The sequence below is a fragment of the Phasianus colchicus genome, chromosome 7, assembly GCF_987193195.1.
Source record: "Phasianus colchicus chromosome 7, bPhaCol1.hap1.1, whole genome shotgun sequence".
Taxonomy (NCBI): domain Eukaryota; kingdom Metazoa; phylum Chordata; class Aves; order Galliformes; family Phasianidae; genus Phasianus; species Phasianus colchicus.
This window is the reverse complement of record NC_143442.1, coordinates 33,239,649-33,261,659: the sequence shown is the minus strand read 5'-3', so window position 1 is coordinate 33,261,659 and position 22,011 is coordinate 33,239,649. Positions and strand designations below refer to the sequence as shown.

The following is a 22,011-nucleotide window of genomic DNA, read 5'->3' as shown; positions in this document are numbered from 1 at the left end:
GATGCACGCCATCTGGCCCCATAGACTTATACTCATTCAGTCTAAGGAGGCACTCTCGGACTTGCTCAACCCTTACAGTGGGGAGGGATTTACCTCCTTGGTCCCCACATAGAGGTATGGGGGTGCAAGACTTAGGGACGTGAAAAATATTGATTTGTTCCTTCCTACTTAGTGTGTAGTGCCAGCAGTGAGATGTGTGTGTCTGGTACAGGGCTGCTGAAGTCCAGATTTGTGCCTGTTTTCTGTCTGCTCTCCATGTTAGCACTTCATGTCCTTCTCATGAGACAGGCCAGCCTGAATAAGTGCTCTTCTGTGCTCTGGAGAGAAAATGGACACTTTTCCATTGCGAGTTTATACCAGTCATCTTGCTTTGCAGAAGCAAATGTGATGGTGACTTTTTCTTTCCTCCAGGCTTTTATTGTGCTACAGTGCTGCATGTGGGCTTTAGCTAGCATCAAAAAAGCAGATGAATATGATAGCAGCAGTCTTAAGCAGCATGCCTAACCTGTTCTTTAAACATCCTGAGAAGCTGTTTCTATTGCTTCCCTAGGGAGATGATTCCACTTCCCATCTGCTTCTTACAACTGACTCTCATCCTGATACTTAACCTAAACTACAGTTTCTTTTGCTGCAGATCATTGCTTTTCCTAACACCATCTTCTGTGACTGAATAATTCCTGTACTCAGTTTACACTGCGACAACATTTATAGTCTGCAGTCATCTGTCCAGTGTTGATTCTGCTCTAGACTGTTTTTATCTTCCCATCTTTTTTGATTGCTGATTTTGAATTTTGGCTACTCTCTTGTGAGGGATCTCGATTATGAAATCATTGTACTCTTTGGAAATAAAATAGTAGAGTTGCAGACCCCTTAACCTCATCTCTGCCTCAGTTGCCTATCAGTGAAATAAAAATAAGACCACTTATCAACCTTGTCGTGGTGGAGAGAGTGCAGGATGCATGTATGATTGCAAGGTGCAGGCATATTGCTGCAATGAAGGGCATGTCAGTACCTAGCAGAGTATTCCATCGCTGACGGTGACCCTGCTGCATAGCATTGTGTATTATCTCCCCAGTTTTACGTATCCTTTGTTCAATGGTGAAATGAGATAATTACAAAGTGGAAGGAATAATAACTTTATATCGTTACCATAACCACTGAGGTATTATATCCTGGTACCCGCGTGATTATCTTAGACACAATAGTGAGGTGATTATTAATAATACTAAAGGACTTACTACTTAGCCTGCAATTTTTGCATCTTGTTTCCTTTATGAACACTATCTATTTCATCAGCCCAAAGCCTGTGTGAAGTGGGTATGTGTTGTTGCCTAGCTTTTCAGTGAAGGGAAAATGAAATAGGAAAAAGCCCTAGGAGACCCAATTTGCAAATCAGGTACCTAACCACCAAGGTAGCTTAATTTAAGTTACTTGTCTTTATGCACCAGAGCTACGATGGACAACTTGTCAGGTGAGAGACTAATAGCTTAGATGTTTAAAGGTATACAGTTCATTTGTTCCTTTAAAGTCAACCTACGGAGGCCTCTTTTGGCCTTATTTTCCTTGTAGGCAGGGTTTATTACACAAATCCAATATTTGGATGCTCAGATTGGCACGTGGATGTACAAATTAGGAATCAAGGGGCAGCTGTAAACACAGGCGTTACACAGCCAGCCCTCAGTCTTTGGATGTCTCATGGCATAACTGTTAGCTTGAGCGATGCAGTGCAGTGAATCAGGAATCCTCCTGTTCCACAGGCAGCCTTGTGAGGTAGCTGCAGTTGTTTTTACAGAGCAGAGATCCGAGATGTGACAGCTCTCTTGTGCACTTGAGATGGAAATGCAGTTCTGACTCTACAATGCCACGTCTCAGCAAAACCGAGACCACTTGCACATACTTTGTTTGAGCAGCAAAATACCACAGCAGCCCTAAGGAGGAAAAAAATTTTTTTTTTTCTTTCCCTTGAGAAAACTATTTTCGAGGGCAAAAAGCTTTTGCATATTGCCTGTGAGGAAAGGAAGTGCACCGTTTGGAACTGGCCTTTGTCTGTTGTTGGAGGAGCCCATGATGCCTTTCAGTTTAAGAAAGTTAAAGTTTGGAATCAAGCGTGGGTTTGAGGCCATCTTTCATTGCTATCTTTGAGCTGCTTTACAGGGCTACGTAAAATGGAGAGCTGCCACTGACGTTTTTGGTAACATATGAGTGCTTTAAGGGGTAAGAGAGGTACTTTTGCTGTCTGGAAAGAAAGCCGAGAGAAGTGGTGGTGGGCAGGGGGTGAGCATGTAAACTGGTTAGCACCATGCCATAGCAGAGCTGGAGAAAACCACAGCTGATCTGTTCTGAGCTCTCAGCAACCTGTAATTATGAATTGGCTTACAGCTAGATATTGATGGATATCACTCGAGAAGGAAAATTAGAATGTTGAGATTTTTTTATAGTGAACTGGTACTGAACTCTGCGTGACTCTCCTCCTATTTATAACCCTGTATGAAGTTCAAGGAAACCTGTCCTGGAGGTTTCCCATGAGAGGGAACTGTGTTTTTACCTGACTAAAGCTTTCTGGATATTTTCCCATTTTTTATTTGATCTAAGTGTGAACTTTCTCCACCCTCTGCCCCTCCTTCCTTTCTGGAGTAGTTAGCGAGGCCAATTACAAGGAGGATTACACAAGAGATGCCAGTTGCACACAAGTTTTGCATAACTGTGCTGTGTTGATTTCAGACAGGGTGCCCCAAGTTCCCTCTTTGCTTTGCAACAGAGAGATGAGATCTCTATCTTCATTCCTGAAGCTGGAGAAATGCAGCTGAGGCCCTGCCTATTGAAACTTTGACAAAGAGCACCTGGCCAGGGCACTCCCCAGCCACACAGTTATCTGTGTGCTGCACAGCATTGCCTTTTGGGAAAGCCTGTGCCTTAACCTTGCTCCTTTTGTTCACGTTAAGTATGCAAGAGTGTGTGAGCAGTTTGAGGGGCTGTGTTGGTCAGCAGGAGCTGTGGGGTCAGTCAACTGAGATGCTGCTGTCCTGAGGCTCCTTCTGCCTGGAGAGCCAGTTGATCAGAGTAGAGGATGGGGGAACGTGCTCCCCACATGTGTGTCCTTCCGTCCCCTCTGGGGGAACTCAGGCCAGCCTGAATACTCTCATGTGCCCTGGAAAGGCTTAGGGCCAAGCCTGTGGTGAGGATCCTGATGAGGGAATTAAGACAAGCTCAGTTCCTAGCGCTGATTTTGGACCCGGTTCACGTTGGCTCTTATCTTCAAAAGCACTGAGGTCTACTTGATTTCAATGAGAATTACGGGCTGTGTGTGCCTATTGACAGTGTGGGCCTTAGCCTGTCTGTGTTGCAGTTCTTAGTGCTAGAAAATAGCTATTTTCTTGCTCCTACCTCTTCTCAGTTAGGAGTGGAAGCCTGGAAAAGCACAGTCTTTCACCCCCACAGCCGTGCAGGACCTGGGCTGCTCTGAAATGCATGGGACAGAGCGGCTCTCTCAGACAGGCAGAGCCCTTTAAGGGCTTGGAGCTATTCCTAGTAAATAAATCACACATAAAGGATGCAGTGGTGAGAAACTGATGATGAAATTTTTATATAGAAAAGCGACACGGGCCATAGACTCTCTCTCACTTGGATACCCTTCAGCTGCATGCGCTTTGCTGGTCTCCTTGGAGACAGTGGCTTGTCTAAGAGCAGCTAGCTTTGGCCAGGAAAGGCTGACACTTTTTGCTTTGTGGGCCGGAGCTGTGCTGCTGGGTTTCCAGCAGCTGTAGAGGCATGATTCAATAACAGCAGTTCTGTATGAGATTATTGAGTGAGTATCTTTCTCTTGTACCTCTCCGCGGGCACCAGTCGAATCCCCGAAGCAAAAGACAGCTTTGAAAATCTTTGAGGAGAGTCCAGCAACCTCCATCTCTTGGCAATCAGAAACGTTTGCGAAATTCTCCCTCCTCTTTCCTTCTTCCTAAGAGCTGAGTCAGCTGGGCTGGCATGTCTGGAACTCAGTGGCACTGCGAGCAGGCATGCTGCCAGCTGCATTACACACCGCATCCACAGAAACACGTCACTCCCCCCTCACGCTCTCTTTTTTCTTCCCTTTGCAATCTCCACGCTCTCCCTTTTATTTTTCCTTGTTGATCCGTGTTGGTGAGTCAGAGAAACCTGCTCATCCACAACCTGTTCCTTCTTGCCAAATCCTGGAGCAGCACTCCCAGCTTGTATTAGGTGTCAGGAATAGGTTATGAAAACTAAAACTGATATAGGCAGTGTGCTGGATGCAGAGCACATACTGTAAATGAAAATTAAATGCACAGTAAATGTGCCACTTAAAATGTGTTCCTAATAGAGTGATGTCTTTTGTAGGAGGCACATTATTCTGTGATTCATATGTAATATCAGTTTTCTTCCTATAAAACACCAGGATAGAGCAGGGAAATGATTTAAGGCATAAGTAAAAGCACATTTAGGGAGAGACATCTCAACACCAGTGGATTTTAAAACAACAGGAAAGCAGAAGATTTCCAGTAGGAAAATAGGTTTGTACACAAAAGTGTTTTTGAACTGTGCTTTTGATAACAACTGTAGTATTAACCTGAAGAAACTGCATTAATGTTGGCAGAATTGATGAGATTCTAACTCCAGGAATTAAAAAAACAAATCATGAATCTGAACACTTCAGGTTATAAATGCTAACAAATGAGGGCAGTGAAAGGTGATAAATTGGCCTTTCTATTCACCTAAAGATGGTTTTTTTTCTAAGGGAGGGAGGGAAAAAACATGTAAGCTAATCTTTCCCTTTGGTCAACTGACTCCAAGAGCTGGAAGCTGAAGGAAGTCATGGTACCATAGCTTGCTAAGGGGAGAACTGCACATGCTTTTAGCACTGTAGGATCAGATCTGTCTCAATATCCATAGCTGCATTACCGTAGAGCAGCGTGAAACGATGGATTGTTGGCATGCTTTGGAACCGAGCAGCTTCATTCCAACAAAAAATAGATCATCCAGCAGAAAATGTGCTTTGTTTGACTTTTACATGCTGCAGTAAAATGTCCACAGCAGCTGTATTGAAAAATGTATCCATTATATTCCTATCATTAGCCTTCTGCAAACGATGAGTTTGGCCCAGGGGCTCACGAGGAGCCAACTTCAAGAGACTGCAAGCACAGATCTGGTTCAGAAGCACAAGATTTCTGCCTTAATCAGCATAAATTCCAGGCTGAATTAGAGATGGTTGATATATGGACACAGAGATATGACTGCATCGTTGGTGAAGAGGTGGGAAAGGATCATTTTGTGTCAAGTAACATAGAACTCAGAGAGATACGGTTTTCTCTGCCCAAATTCAAGCCAAAGATGAAAAGACAAGGAAACTTTACTGTCCCCAACATGTTCTGCAAAGGATGAACCAATTTTTTTTTTTTCTCCCAGGCATTGTGAAACAAGAAACGTTTTACACACTTCTGCTTTTGCTTCAGACTTCTCATCGAAATCCCCAGTTTGAATAGTGTGGTGAAGGCTTCACTGTGATTTTTTTTTTTCTTTCATCAAGGAATGCAGTTAAATGTACTCAGAGTTTCCTAAACTCTCTGCTTTTACAGGAAACCTTTTAAACATATTTTTGAGTGTTTAGAGAGCTGTGTCTTGTTTTCCAGCTTTTCTCTCTTTTAGCCCAAGTAAATGCTTTTCTTTCCTGTTCTTTTACTTTCTTTTAGTTTAATTTCACACCCATATTTAATTTCCTTTCATTTTGTCTGCTTTTTTTTCAGCCAGGATACACTTTCTGAAACTATCCAGAGCTTGTATTGCAAAACTAATCACACCAATAAAAGAAACACCCTAAAATCCCAAATCATTGCTCCCTCCCTCCCTCCCTTCTCATTATTTCAACTGACCAAACCTTAAAAAACTCGAAAGAACTGCAAGTGCTCTGGCAATGTCATTATTTGTTTTCTGTTCTACAAGAAAATCTAGGGAAGATACTGAGACTAACAGGAATTGCTGGATTTTACTACCCGAAAGAGATTAATGTAACCTCAGTGTCAAACACAGATATTTGATATGTACAGGCTTGCACTAGAACAGAGGCTGTCCAGAAGCCTGGGTTCATTTCTCAAAGATCCAATTGTTCTCTAATAGACAGTTTTCATGTTAATTTTTGTTTTGCTGAGAATTGTTCTCATCAAGAAATTATCCTGTTTTTTTTTTTTTTTTTTTCCCTGCTAAATGCCATGGCTAACTTTGAACATGGAGTGTTGAATACCAGCAAGTGGCAGCATGATTGCAGAAGGAAGGCATGGTGGGACAGGAGGTATCTATCCAGCTCTTGTGGTGTTGGATTCCTTTGCTTGAATGAAGCCGCAGTAAGTGCTGTGTGCTGAGAAGAGCAGTGAGCTGGAGGAGCCTTTTCAGCAGCAGGCAGCACAGCTAGGCTCAGTGCTGTCTGCTTGTTTCCCTGTCTCACCCTTATTTCAAGCTCTTCTGTAATCTAGTGGTAAAATCTATGTCAGGCACGTTGGCAGAGAACTACATATGTGAGAGGAGTCAGTCCTCATTTGACATCTGTGCAAGAGATGACAAAACCCATGCTTGGACAGCAGGTATTTATGAGACTAACACAGTGGCACAGACCACGCTTGTTCTTGGGCAATAGGGAAAGTATGAGTAAAAATTTTCATGTCCCAAAGGAGCCCATTAGTTTTGCTGCCTGACCTGTTTTTGGAAGCAAGGTTCGCTTTATTGCTGGCCTTGATCAAAATAAGTGAAAACTCCCAGCTCCAGTGGTTGGGAAAAGCACAGGAACTGTCAACATTATTTCTTCCTTCTTGCTATTATCTTTATGACAGCTTGCTGCTAATAGTCTGCTTCCAAAACTCTGTTTATGGCATTGACAAGAAAAGAGAAAATTTACTCAAGGGAAACTAGAGTCAAATCTCCTGATATCAGACACAAAGCTGGAAAGGGGTCAGGTGCAAAAAGAAATAGGTTTTTCTCATGCAGCAGTGTATATGTAGAACTCATTGCCATGGGATGAGAAGGAATGATCTAGAGTTAAGGGCTTGTTTGGTGTTTTTGTGCAGGAAAAACAAAACTACTTCATGCTATAGTGGAAGTTAAATGTCAGGTATTCTCTCGCCCTTTATTTAGATAGTATAAAATAACTGGTAATACTACGTTTGGCACTGCTTGCTTGAAGTAATTCAAAGGTTTTGTTGACTTTATAATGAAATGCTAAAGGGCTCCTGCAAGATATGCAAAGGGACAGCACTTGGAATAACTGAACTGTAAGCAACGGATGTAAATTGGCTTCGGGGAATTACTTCCATTTACCCTGCCTATGAATCTGGCCCAATGTCTGTGCTTGTTTTACCCAAAGGGGAAAAAAGCAAGAAAAAAAAATAGTAAAAGCACAAACGAGAGCTTCTCAAGGGAGTGTTTGTCCAGCAGCATTCCTGCTCTGAGCCGAGGTATCCACACCCTTGCTGGGCTGTGAGCTGCTCCTCTCCCCCCAGAGCCTGCTGCTTCCTGGCATGACTCCCACTGAAGTGTGGGTTCCCTCCTGCTCCTGCTTAGCTGTGCCACTGAGCAGGCAAGGCAGGGGAACAACAGAGCCACCTAAATGTGTTCTCGTTGTTCCTCTTTGCTGTGCTTCTGGAGCAGATTTAAACTGAAGAGGGTATTTTGGAAGGTTTGTTACATAAACTGATGAATGCTCCACGTATCAAGTCGACTTTAATATCATGTTAAAGGTCTGAAGTGGAGTGGAAAGTACAGAGCTAGTAAATGCAGTTAAGATTTAACCTCCATCCTGCTTCCACCCAGTTCCAGGTATAGAGATGGCACTGCAGGAGGAGATTCCTGTCCAGAGCAGACCACTGAACTACAGCAGTGAGCTCCTGTATATGTCGCAGGACCTCTTACCCTCTACAAGTGAGTTGCAGTAAGCCTAGTTGCCTTTAAGCGATTTTAAAGCTGGCAAAGTGATAAAAACACCCAGTTATTTGTAGTCTTCCTGGTTTTTGTTAGTTTATCTCACCACCACGGTGCTATTTAGACACATGTTTCTTTTTAATAGTGTTTAACCATTTCAGAGTCCTTGTAAAATTTTTGAGACACCCCTGCTAAGTGCCAGGGGTGCTTGGAAGGTATGGGGCACGTTGGTATGGCACGAGGACACTGCGCTCACAGCACAAGTGCAGAACATCTGTGCTGAGACTTTCAAATGGAGGGGAGATCTGAGAGCTCTGTTGCCGTTAATACCAACTGAAGTGAGTGTCAGCTCCTTTCTGCTGGCTTTGAAGCTCTTATTTTGAAGGTAAGAGAGTTAAGAGAAGTATGTGATGAGAGCTTCTGTCTGTTGCAGTACATGTTTTATGGGACATGAATTCAGAGCAAGTAACCAGGGATTTTGTCCTTTTCAGAAATAAGTACAACGTCGTCGTCCTTTATGTGCATTTTACTTGATTTACTATTTCATTTGTTAGCATAGTTTCACTTAGACAATTTTTTTTTTTCCATTTTCATACATTGTTCCACACAGATGAAGCATACAAACCTGCAAAGGAACCTGTTTCTGGCCTGTGTTCCAAAGGAAGAAATCGGCTTGCAAACTTGTTGCTTTTCTGTTTTTAATGTATTTAATGGGTGCTGAGAGACTGTGACAGGATGGTTTGGTCTGGATGGTTAGGGAGATTTCAATAATTGTATGATCGTGCCAGTGAAACAGGAGTTTGTTTGTTTGTTAAGCTTCTGGCACAAAAACTACTGCCTACTTATTTATAACCCTTGTGGCAGATTGGAACGTTGTTTTATCTGTAAAACTGTGCAGATCAGTTAATAAATAAACACAATCTGATGAATCAAATTAAATAGCAGAGCCAATAACTGCTAGAAGCTGTGAGATAAATCACAGTGAGCTACTAAAGAAATAAAAGGCTGCAGGCAGTACCTGAAGGTACAAATAAGGATCCCAGTGCTATAGCTGTTGTACTCTTGATTTACACTGCACTCTGGCCTGTGTGCATTATATACAAAGGTGTAGTCACTTGAAAGTTTGCATCGATAGCTGTGTTTGCCTGTCCTCTCTGTGTGCACATGTGTATTTGTAGCATGGATGAAATCCTTGGAGCTTATATATCATCTATTTAACACCACTTGCCACAGAAGGAAGGGCTGAGCATCAGGAGCACAGCACTGCTCTGCTAGCTGCTTGTTGTACAACACCATAAACAACTGGCAGGTAGATGTAGGTGTTAGGCAGCTGTTTTGTGCTCTGGAGATATGTATTGCAAAGACAGGTGTGCCTAGAAAACAAAGGGTGTGTAGGTGTAATGTTTTGCCGTTGTTTTACTGCGTGCTGATGTACTACAAGCATACAGTGGTGTTTTGCTACTAGCTGGCTAGGGCTGCTGTAATAGTATGGGGTAGCTGTTGACAGAAATAACTTTCCATTGACTGCTGCTGTGCAAAAAGGGCAAAAGGTATTTCATTTGCTGGGAGGTTCACAGTATCTTGAACAGTTGTATATGTATTGATAGGCAATTGATTATCTGTACTAAGAGGCAGTGGGCTCTGAGGTCGTAAAGTGAGTCAAGTGAACTATCGCTGTTGTTGTCCTGCTGTATTTTGAGTCCACTGAGGATTCTAAAGTGCCTGGAAACATCTGGAAGCACAGACATATCTGGCTGGTCTCTCCTCTCCTGCATGACTTGGTGAACCTATCTGTTGCCACAGCCTCAAAAACTCTAGTATTTGGCCTACAAGATGAAAAAAGAGACATCAGAATCCCACAAGGTCCACAGCGATCCCTGCATCTCTGTCAGAGGTCAATTGTTAAGAAGTAACCAGTACTTTCCTCTTTCTAAAAATGAGAAAAAGCAAAACATATGGCTTGAACTCCTCCAGCTGTTGGAGGTGGCAAAGAGCTGGAAGACAGAACTCCTGTAATGTTACCGTAATCAAGTTATTATGTTTTGTCCTTCCTCCCTATCAAGCAATTGGAGGAGGCTTCCTTTCAGTGAATCTGCAGCTTATTAGCAAGCAGGCCTTTTGTTTTAGAGCTGTGTTAAAGTCCAGTGGAGAGCAGAGTACTTCTGTATTTATCTGCCACTCGAGTGCAGAGACATTGGCACGTACCCCAGGTATTGCTGCTCCTTTCAGAACTGACAAGCATTAAAAGATTATGGCAAATTTATCTTAATACGAATATAAAATGGATTATTTCTGAAAATCAGGCTGCTTTAAGATGTCATAAGTTGAGCACTCAAAGATGGAGGCTGTGTGTCACAAGTTGGTGTGTGAGTGTGCTCTGCAGACTTCTGTTAGATGCTTACATCTTGTGACTTCTGAATGCAGGTTGGCTTGGACAATATTGGATTAGCTGTGGGACTTGTTATTTCTGAACTCGAGTGTATACTGGTTATTTTGTGTCTATATGTAATCTCCTGGGCAAAAAAATAAAAAAAAATTAAAAAGGAAAATCAAAGAGCCTTCATGAATTTCAATGAACACATTTACAGTCATTAAGCACAGCAGCGAGATGCAGCGTCAGAGTGGGAGGCAGTTTCCTTTGTAAAGCTACGTGCTGCTCAGAGCCAGCATGGGATTAGGTCTCACTTTTTCTTTTAATTAATTTGTTCAAAAGTCTATTATTTATGTAAATATTTTGTGTGTGAGGCTTTGGGATAGGCAGCTCTGGGACACACGAGGTGTTCTGTTACATTACAGCTACGAACTGGATGGACCATGCTTCATCAACACATCTCTACTGCCTCAGTACTTTTGGCAACATCTAAGCACTACCCCAAGCCCTCTTTTTTATCTTCCATGTTATTAAAAGATATGGAAAAATCTAAAGGTCATTCTACATTTCTCTGGGCTGATCATTTCACAGCTCAGAAAGATACCATGCCTGCAAACAGCCTAATATGCCACCAACTTTTTTCTCTGATTTGATTTTCTTATTCCCACTTGAACCTCTACTCTATGCCATCCTAAATATCTCCTTCTGCTCTTTAATGTTCGTCCCATATCTAATAAAATCAGTGTATTAAGTCCTTAATTTCTCAATAGAGATATGGACCATATTTTTCTATGTCTACCTACTTGTGTGAACTCCACCAAATTAGCCTCTGTGTCTCTCACAAAGTGCCTGAATTCATTTACATGCTGCGAAGAAGGGAATTATTACCTTAATCGTATGTATGAATAATTGAAGCATGGGAGATCAGTGTAACTTGCCTGCAGTCACAAAATTTGTAGTGTAACTAAGAATTGAACCCTAGGCTCCCTAGTCCCAACCTAGAGCCTTAATCATATTTCCTACTTCGGTGTTAAAATTGATCTTGCCACATTAAGCCCCGTTCAAGGCTCCTTTGTGGTAGGTACTTTGTTATCTGCAGAGCATCTCCCATCCTGGGCAGTTTCCAATCTGATAGAAAGCGCAGCATAAAGGCTTTATGACATTTTAATACTGCTTGCATTGGGAGGACCCAAGCAATGCAGCTGTAGTAATGCATTTTCCTGTATGAGCTGTGCTGCTAATACCTGAGCTGCTCAGATAGACGGGAAAGAATTCTTCTCCAAGCTGTTGCAGAGAAGAGTGTGATACCCAAAACAGGAAAGTGTGGAAGTAGTCAATTCTGCCTGCTGAAGCCAGGGAATATTTGCCATTGGTATTAATGGAGGCAGGGTTTTCGCTCGATGAAGAGCATCGCTGCTCATAACCTGTTCCGTAGGCCTTTCTCATGCCGAGTGCTTATGGCAAAGTATTACCTGGGATGCCATGTGATTTCCCTTTGACTTACTTTATATTCTGCTATGCACTCCCATCTCTTTTGAGAACAAAATGCTGCGTGAATGCCTTACAGGCTCTTTCTCTTTCACTGACCTTCTTTTATGACTTGAAAGCAGTTTCCCTAAGCCCGAGTCTGCTTTCTGTCTTGAATATTGACCTGAGTGTTGCACCATCTCATTGTTGCTGCTTGCAAACTTCTCAGCTATCAAAGTTCACCCACAAGGACTCCAATATTCCTCACTCCTGAGCACTTTGTCTCCTCCTCCTCTTTCCACACCTCCCTGCATGCAAACATTTTCATTTCACGAGCAGACTCGGTTGCTCTGTGAATTTCAGCGAGTGGTTTACCTGTTTCATGGTAAAAAATCTACTTCAAATTGAAATGTCTTTTTTCTGCGTAACTGTCATAATATTTTCCATTTGAGGCTGAGACTCCACTGTGGGTTTTCTGTGCCACATTGTCATCTGTATGAATCTGAGCTTAAATGTGTGGAAACTCTGACATAAAAGTAAGAAAAATAAGGTGTGTTTTTTGTATTCAAGTCAGCTTTTTCATAGATATGGCCGCTGGGTTTTACCCAGTGCCGTGGTCTTTCCCAGTTCAATGACAGATTGAAGATTTCTCAAGATTTCGGGCTTGTTTGCATTCACTGTATCGTGTCACTTTTATGAGAATGAGTGATGGTAATTTTCTATCTAAAGGTGATACAGGATTAATTACCCCAAACCACCTTTCCTAGATGCCGCTGCCATTGGTACAATGACACGGAGCGCTGAACACCACGTCTGTGTGACAAGGTCCTTGGTCAGGAGCTTGGGGAAATCAGCTTCAAGCTGAGCCAAGCATTGGATGGCTCCATAAAGAATTCATTGAAAGAGCAGCCTTTGGTGTGGGCTTGAGAAGGTAACATTGGTTAACTTCTCAATTATATATTCAACTGCGTTATAACACAGTTGAACTCTGCAAAGACCAGGACCTGTGCTTGGGAGCACAGCTGTATGTTTTGGGGGCAACTTTTGACTGTTAACTTTTATTGACTATACCTTCGCTGACAAAGGCTGAAATGTTTCTTGGCAGCTGTGTGGTTTAATCGGGTAGTTTGCTATGTGGAACAAAATATGCCATTGAGAAGATCGCTGGAACTGAATTCTCTAAGACACCTTTACATCTTTATATTGTGAAGCACAAAAAATGGAAAAATGTACACCTGCTGGCAATGTTCATATCCACAAACATGTATTTTTTATCGTGACTTACTTTGATAAGAGCAAAAGGGGAAATTTGTGGCTATTTCAATGTCTTGACGTTTGTCACAACAGCGAGGTTCCTAAAATCCAGATTGTAGCTGCTTCCCCTGCTAGCTGCGTTCATCACTAGATTGTGAGCATTGCTGGTGACATGAACTACTGGAACCTGTTCCCTCTGGGGACTGACTTGATTGAGGGCACAATCCAAGTTGCAGTTGCTTTGTGTAATTTTATAGAATAAATCAGTTTTTCCCTGTGTCATGTCTAGGCTATGATGCAATTACATCTGTTGAGAAGGGAGAGTCGGGGGACCAACTTTGCAAATGAGCCCAAGGGAGTTATGTTCAAGTCTGCTGAATTGGAATTCACAAACTTCGCTCTTCCCTGTTGTGTTTGAGCAGCTTCCAGTTGTGTATTAGGCAACGTGGCTAACGTTTGTCACCTGTTGTTTATTCTCCTGTCTTCTCCCTGGAGGAAGGAGTTCATGTGCTGGAGTATTTCTTTCCCTGGGGAGTTACGTTCCTCGAATCCCATACTGCATGTAGAAATCTTGCCTTTGTCATTAGCTTTTATCATCTCTTATGAACCTTGAAATTTGATGGGATTTGGGTAGCTGTATGTCCCAGATATCGTTGGGAAAGCTCTCAGCATCATTGTCTAGGAATAGTTTGTGAAATAGTTGCAGTGCAAGTAGCAGTGATTTGAAGAGGGGTAACATCAGCTATTTTTTATTATTATTGTTGAATTGATTTTTTTTTTCTCCTGCAAGCTGGTAAGATAATATGTTTATCTGTGCTAGATGGTAATATATTTAATTAATAGCATCTACGTCTCGAGTAGCTGAAAGCAATCGCACGTTTCCTTTTCATCTTATGGTTCACCTAAGATTTTGAAAGCCTGGCGTAGCCAAGCAGGGTGGTCTAATTCAGCCCTGCTTTGGATCTGTTAGCTTAATCCCTTCAGCTGCTTTAGATTTCTTGATTTGACACCAAACTAACACAAAAATTTTCCTGTCCAACTTCTTGTTGGTTATGTGTATCCTCCCACTGTGCCCCCTACATCTTCCCCTCCAGCACTGAAGCAACCCCCAGGTCTGTCATACAATGGTAGGAAGGTTGCCTAGGAGTGACAATGTTTATCTGTCAGTAGTCCAGCTTGGATTTCATTAAGTAAATGACAGTGAAAAACTTTCAAGACTGGGACAAACCCAATAGAAACATGCATGTTATCCAATAGAGGATATTCTCTATGTCTTTGGATGGAAACTAAAATTCTTACCTAAGATTTTGAAGACTCTGTAAAGTTTGACTTCCCCCATCCCTCAGCCAGCTCTGAAAATGTCAGCATGTGGTGTTTTACTGGACTTGTAGCACTGACTTAATAGCTCTTTAGTTATTAGAGAATAAACGATTGTGTTCTTCAAGTTGGAATTATATTAAAAACCTTTATTAGCATGGCTTGGCAAACTGTACTTCTGGCTAGCTTTCTGGCCTTGGGTTAGACTGTTCTTGTGGTTTCTTAATGACATGCTATGAAAGGGATGTACTTTATGGGAATCTGGTGCCAGGTTTTGCGTGTTTTAAGAGTCATTTGCCATTTATTCATATTGCTCCTGAGTGAAAAGCGCGCACACAGAAAAATGCAGTTATATCTTGCATTCATCTGGCTTGATTTTTGATGTACTCAGCTTTTTTTTTTTCTTGTTTTGTTTTTAAATATCATCTGGTCTGTGTGAATTACGGGGGACAGTTTAGCTCTGACATGGAACAGGGGCCGTTACCAACGTTACTTTGTTGTCTGTGTTTTGTTTTTTTCCGAACCTTCCCTTGGTAATTTTGGCAAAGCTGCTTCACTGAGAGAACTCCTCTGTGCCATGAGATGGGTTTCCCCGGCTCAAAGCAGAATTAGGCCACTGGGGCAACACAATTTTGTGAAAGCAGCTGCTCGTGCCATGGGCAAAACACCTCAGAAGTTTCTTTCCCACGAGACTCGGTGACACAAAAGCAGTGCTGGGATGTGATTCAACTGTTTGGGTTGTTTTCCCCTCTTGTTTATTTGCTTTACGATCAACAAGTCCACCTCTTGTTGCTTCTGCAGATACCATGCATTAGTGTGAACAGCTGATGGAGCCAAGCACCCAGTGGGTGGGAGGTGTGTGCGTGGGGGGAAATGGGGCTGGGAAGAAGGCATGGGACTTGAGTAACCTTTCTTAGTTGTCTTTCCATCTCAAGAGCAGTTTGCTGTGAAGATGTGATGCTGGTAGCATAGGTGGGCTGCTGTGGATCTGACCTGACACTCTCATTCTCTCCACAGTGGGGAAGCCTCACAAGTGCAACTACTGTGGCCGGAGCTACAAGCAGCGCAGTTCGCTGGAAGAGCACAAGGAACGCTGCCACAACTACATGCAGAATGTTGGCATGGAGGCTGCCGGGCAGGTCCTGAGTCACCACGGTGGGTGGACACCATGCCTTGAGGTCTCTTGCACTTGGAGCACATCTTATGGGGGTTTTCCATCTGTTTTTCCTCCTTCCTTTGTGCTTTGCATCGCTTCCATCTAATCTATTGCTTGCACTCAGATATGCAGGAGGAGAAAAGATGAGTTAAAGTCCCCACTCTGGTTTAACAGCATTTTTTTACTGATTTTTTGAATTCGGTATTTCATTTTTTAGATATATAAGTATGCAGACATTAAAGTAAATTGATAAAGGCACCAGTGCAAAGTTGCCATAAAAACTAAGGAACGTATGAATCCCCTTCCTCTCCTTGGTGAAAGTGACTGGTACTTCTAAGAAGTAAGGGTGGTAGACATACTCAGAGGTCATCATTTCTACTCCTTATAGTAATACATTATATAAAAAAAATAAAAAGGAAAAGAGGATGTAAAAACCTCCAGAACAACATGAAGTCAACAGTAATGATGAAAGTAATTATATTAAAAGAAAAGTTCATGCATTTGCATGTTTTAGTGTTACTGTGCTAACGCTACATGTGTTAATATACAGAAATGCTGAAGATTGCCAAAAAGATGGTTGAAAGCAAGAAATGTCAAAGCCTGAATTTGTGTTCAAACATTTCTGTAGTTATTGGTATGGGGAACAAGCATAACATCTGACTGCAAGGTTGTAGGTATATTTGTAGTGCCAAATAAAAAGCGTTGTCTGAAAATTATTTTCATTCAAAATCAGTGCTTCAGACACTCAACATCTTTTAACTTCTAAAAATTAACTTTAGATATTTGGCACTCAAAGTACTTACAATTTCTTATTGTGGAGGAAATATAAAAATGTATATATACTTTTTCCATTACGAGTAGAAAATACCATAAACATGAGAACATCGAGAAGATAGACAGTAGGTAAATGAAAAGGGGAAAGAACTTTTTTTTTTTCCATTTTGCTTTTCATTGTTGAGAGTAGTCATGTGGCGTCATTTGGAAATCAATTATGTAGAAGTTCTGAAAGGTCACTTCTAAAAACCTAAAAAAAAAAAAAACAAACTGAAATGAAATCTATTCAACATTTCTACTATGGACTATTTTTTGGTGGAAAGAAAATCATCAAAAATTTTAGAATACTGTACTGTGAAAATTTCAAATCTATAAAAGCATATAACCCCAAATGTTTCTACAGCTCTATTAAATAATTACTATCTTTTTAGATAACTAAAATCAACCTGTAAAATCTAATGGATGACTTCAGAGACCTTGAAGTTAGCGATTATCTGTGTTAGGCCTGATTTTATGCGTGTAAAAGTCAGTAGAAAGAATCATCTTAGGGCTTTGCTGCTTGCAGGTACCCGTTCTGCACTTGGTGGAGCACTTTGCTGATAGTAGTAGTTCAACCACATGCTCCATTCCCAACAAAATACGTGCTCTTCTCTCTACAAGGGTGGGCCTATCTGATTAACCAGGTAGCTGATGATATCAGCCAGCATTTTCTTAGGGAAATAACAGTTGGCCAATAGAGGTATGACAGTAGGAGTCTTTCAGAGATCACTTTATAGAGTTTCTTCCCAAATTCTGCTCAACTTACAGATTTATTTTTCACTAATTGGTGTTAAATGGGTTTACTATTGTTAGTGTGCTTCTGAGGAAATCTAAAGCCTTTTCTAAGCAGCTCAATGCTGTGACAACAGGGGTAAGTCTTTAACCTTGTCTACCCAGAGAAGTTGGAATAGCTGACTTTGCATTGATTTTTCTAACAACTGAAGATAAACCAGTGCAAACCCAATAGGATCATCTATTTTATTTACAACCTGACTTTGCTTGGACTTAAAATAGAAATGGTCAGACAACCACTTCATTTTTTTTTTTCAGCAAAATTAGCTTAAAACAACACTTTGAATTCAACTGGTGCCTATTTCTCCCCTTGGCAAACATGACTAAATCTCTCCTGGCAAATGTTTAAGGGACTTCACATCCTCCTGGTTAGAGGAGGTACAGTGACAGGTAGTTCTAGATCCAGGTGGGTGCTAGTGATAAATCTCCCTTCATATCCCAGTGCTCTCACCTGGGAAGCTCAGTGTGTGCTGTACGGTTCTGCTATGAGTCCTTTCTCCAAGGAGCACAGAGGCACCAGAGAAGCATGCACAAATGATTGCTCTTCACTTTGCTTAAAGTTAAGGCTCAGGCTAACTCTGAAGAATGCCTTGATTTTCTTCACTCTCGTATTGCACACTTTGAAAGGATATTCTTGGGGTTGAGTGAATATGTGTTTTGGAGATATCAATTATTGCTTAATTTTGCATCATGTTAGTGTTTAGCTTACCTGTCCCTCTTTCCAAATACTTTGTGAAGACTTTGGTTTTGCTGAGTGTTTTGAGGCCTGCCCAGCTGAGATCTATACCTTCTCCAGCCATGTGCTGCAGTTGCTAAAATCGATGCTTTGTGTTACTTGGATTTGTATGCCTCTGGAAACATGGCAGAGGAACTCCTGTCCAGTCCTTTAACAGCATAATGTGAAGAAAAGGTGGATGTGGGGATGTTCTCATTCCTGCTGGCATCCTGCTTTTAGGGTGTAAGTGGCTGTGCTGTGTCTCAAACTATTATGGCCAGTGTTTCGGATCACTCTAAATTATTGTTGCAGAGGTTAACTCCAGTAAACTTGGGCAGCCCTTTGAGAATTGGGAGCTTTTCAAACATTGCACTCTGGTTGATCAAATTATAGGCATGCTGCAAATATTTGCTTTAATTTGAATTATCTTTGCCTTGCAGACGGCTGGCTCACCTGACCAAAGGCACAAGGGGAAGTGAGAGGCAGGGAGAGGCTGGGTTCAGCACGTGGGTAGGAATGCACAAGTTCCTGGCACTAGGTCTCCCTCCATCCTCTCTCTGAACTGCCCTTCCTTGTGGCTGGGGCCTGCCCCCAGCTCAGCACAGTGGCTCAGTTACACGATGTGTGCCGCAAGAGAGCTCTTCTGATGTTGTCAGCCATTCTCAGCTAAGCAGTTCTGGTCCTTGAGGTAGAAATTAGTGTGTGGTTTTCTAGCTGGCGGTGTGTTGGGGGTGATGAAAATGACAGCCTCTGAAGGCAGCATGTCTGATGTTTGCATTATCAAATAGGGGGAAACACTGAATGCCAGCTGTGGTTTATACTCATATATATAAATATATATATTTATATATATTCATCTCCACAAAGCAAAAAGTCCAGGGAAATTCTTAAAATAAAGTGAAGAAGGATACTCTTCTTAGGAGAAGGAGAAAGGATCTTGGCCTGAGGCTGTGAGAGGCTCAAAGGCCAACTGCACACAAAATACACAATGACCCTGTGTCCTTTCCTCTTGCTCAGTTGCTTAAAATGTAGTTAAAATGCTTGTCCCGTGGGGTACTTCACATCAGGGTGTGTGGGAATATATCCTGTCATTTATTAGTGCACACACATACACTTTCTAAAATAGCAATATTGTGAACTTAGGAAATTGAGGGTGATGGGGTAATACTAATTTATACCAGCTGAGACTTAGCTTGGTGTCTGTTGTCTGCACACAAAAGTATTTATCAGCAAAACACATGCTGGGCAATTTTTTGGCTTTTTTTTTTTTTTTTCCCCTCACTGGAAGAGCATGAATCTTTTTTTTTATTTTTTTTTTAAATAACAGAATGTGTGGTTTCTTATAAATGAGGAAGAAAAAACTGAAAAATATCCCCATGACCCTAACACTAATGTCTTCAGGAAACTAAAGAATTTATTCTGGAGACCATCCAGGTTTGCATATTGAGAGTTAGAGCTTGAAAACACCATTTGATGTTAACTGCAGTTGAGGACGTCAGCTACGTCAGGGAGAATGAACATCCAGGAATGCACCCTGATTACAGAGTGAAAGCATCCCTTAACAGAAACATTCTCAGTCTTGGGTTTTTAACAAGCTGGATGCATTGTTTTTGGATTAAAAGTCCACCTGAGATGACACCATAATTTCATAGGTTAAAATAAGCAGTTGTATCAAAGCTAGTTATAACATGTCAGCTGTTCTTCTAGCTCCTACTACCCAAGGTAATGAAGCACACCTAGGCTATTTCCATTTCTTCTCCTTCCCAGGAAGTCTATGTAACAATGCACATTCTGGTAACTTATTCTCACCTCAACTCAAAACTCAAATACTGGTGGGATTGAGTGGTTATGGAGATGAGTTCTGAGGCAGGAAACAGTTACAGCATACAATATAGAAAAGAAAATGTTTTTATTGGTGATGGTTTTAGTCTTAAAAGTCCAAGCAGAATTTTTGCCTGATTCAGAAAAGAACAGATGTCTTTTTTAGCACTATTCTTTTTTTTTTTGTGGAAGAAAGGTTTCAGATTCCATCTAGGAAATTTTGCACACATATGCCCAACAGTAGAATTATTTCATTATTAATCTGTATAGGAAATACAAATGTCACTAAATTTGGGGTTTAATCAGATAGCTGTGAAGGTAATTAGGCTTTCAATTGATTTTCTGAGCAGGTACAGTCCTACAAAGGCAGCAGGTCATCATATGAGATATTTAGAACCCCCTGCACCTCCTTAGGTTCCCACTTCAAGTCTTGTGCATCTGGCATGCCAAGGACTGGAAATTCTTGAAGTGGCACTCATGTCCAAACCTGTCCCATCACAGTGAGGACAATTACAGCCACTGAGCAGGAAACCAGGGTTCTCACACAGTTATTTGTTAAGGATAGTCAGACACCAGTTCCTAGTGAAAATCAACAGATGTAACCATTCCTTTCTTATAAAATCTCAATAAATACTTGAGTAGAACTAGTGCAGATGATAGCTCTGGACAAAAGAGTGCTTGCATAACCTTAAGAATTTAGCCATATTGATGATAATATTTCAGACCTCCCAAACTGCACTGGGTATTACTTAGGTCACTTGAACACTGCATCCCAGTTTGTTGAAACGAATCGAACATTGCATATTTATGCTTTTTCTTCCTCTTTCACTGATGCCAGCAGGACTGCCTTGTAAATGAGAAACTATTGTGTTTCTCAGGGGGAGCATCCTGTACAAATAAAAAAGCAGCAGAGTAAATCATTTTATAGCATATGGGAGATTCTAAAACTCGAAGTACTCAGCTTGCCCTAGCAGCAGAGGCACAAATGGAATCAAATGAATAAATTGCTATGTTTTCTTATTATGAATGTCTGAATTGACAAGTTCACCTGAGCAGATACTCTGTTTTGTGATTGCCTGGTATTTGTTCTTCCTTACCAGAAAGAAGGCAAAGATGAGGCTTTTAACACCTCATTTTTCATGTATTATGTGCTAGCAAACAGCTACATGTTTAAGAACAGATGAGTGATTATTCTGTATTAGGATCCTGAAGGCAGTCAAGTTACATGGGAGGGAGGAAAGCAGGCTGGTGATGCTCCTTTCACAATCACAAAGAAAAGGTAACTGAATGAGAAATGACACCAGAGGCTGCAATAGAAGCAGTGGGAGAGAACTAGCAGAAGATATGGAGGTTGGCCTTTCTCTACTACCCCTGCAATTGCAGCTGTGACTTCACTAGAAGATTTACCTAATGAAGAGAATGTGATAGGATGCTCACAGCTTCCAAATCACAAGAACTCTTTGGCAGATCATCCCACTTCCTATTTCTCTGCTATTTATTCTCAAATAATTTTTTTGTAATACCTTAACCATCTTTTTAGCACACAGACAGTGGTTGATGATCCTCCTCAGAGTTCTCCTGCTACTTTCTAAAGAAGAATGAGGAGCAATATGCTGCTGGGCAGTGGGAAGAGCTACCTATGGAATCACACTTGACATGTATTGTGGATGACTCAGGCTTTCTGAGCTTAATTCTCAGCGTGGTACCACTGACCCTTCTGGTGTCCATCAGAGGTTGCAAATAGTGGGAGGAGAGGTGCAAAACACTGGCATTTACCAATTGTTAGGTCTGTGTCTGATGGGTAAAAAAGCTTTAGTTCAAAAACTTGTTAGTTTCTTTCACTGGTTCTTAAGGGAATCCCCATATAATGTTAATCCTGCGATTTCAGTGCAATGTGTGGTGAAATTAGTCTCAGATATAGAAATAAAGGAAACCTTAACAAATACGGTCTTCATTTAGGAAGCCTCTGTCTCAGGGAATGCAAAGCTATTGTATGTTTTCTAGTCATTGAGATCAGTGTAATAAGAAAATAAGAATGATAAACAAGATAAGGTGATATTAAGTGAGTCCACAAAGATAGCCATAAAGTTACGCTGGTAACATGGGATCATGTTGTAGGGAGGGAAAAAGAAAATGTGATCTACAGAGGGAATTTTCTGAAGCGCCATGTACCATAGTTTTCTCTTCTCCTCAGTGGGACCTTCTGTATTCAGAACAAAACAAGTCCTTTATTATATATGAAGTGTAGCTTCTGCAAAAGAAGATGTTCCCAAAGACAGGCAATGGAAAAGTGTGGCTCTGCCTGCTCAAAGGGGAGTGCTATCTGAATGCCCACTGTGTTCTTGCATCTTGCTTTATTTTGTGTTGCTCTTGTTGCACAATCAGCAG

General features: G+C 41.5%; 1 protein-coding gene across 23 annotated transcripts in view; it reads left to right on the top strand.

Annotated features, from left to right (window-relative positions):
* IKZF2 (IKAROS family zinc finger 2) overlaps nucleotides 1-22,011 on the top strand; it is a 105,190-nt gene that overhangs the window by 76,558 nt on the left and 6,621 nt on the right. For 18 of the 23 annotated variants that reach the window (XM_031604584.2, XM_031604582.2, XM_031604585.2 and 15 more), the window contains 2 exons: nucleotides 7,810-7,917; nucleotides 15,344-15,481. In XM_031604584.2, the coding sequence (XP_031460444.2) occupies nucleotides 7,810-7,917; nucleotides 15,344-15,481 (246 nt within the window). The remainder of the gene's footprint in view (nucleotides 1-7,809; nucleotides 7,918-15,343; nucleotides 15,482-22,011) is intronic. The other 5 variants (XM_090144469.1, XM_090144464.1, XM_090144467.1 and 2 more) reach the window with 1 other exon arrangement.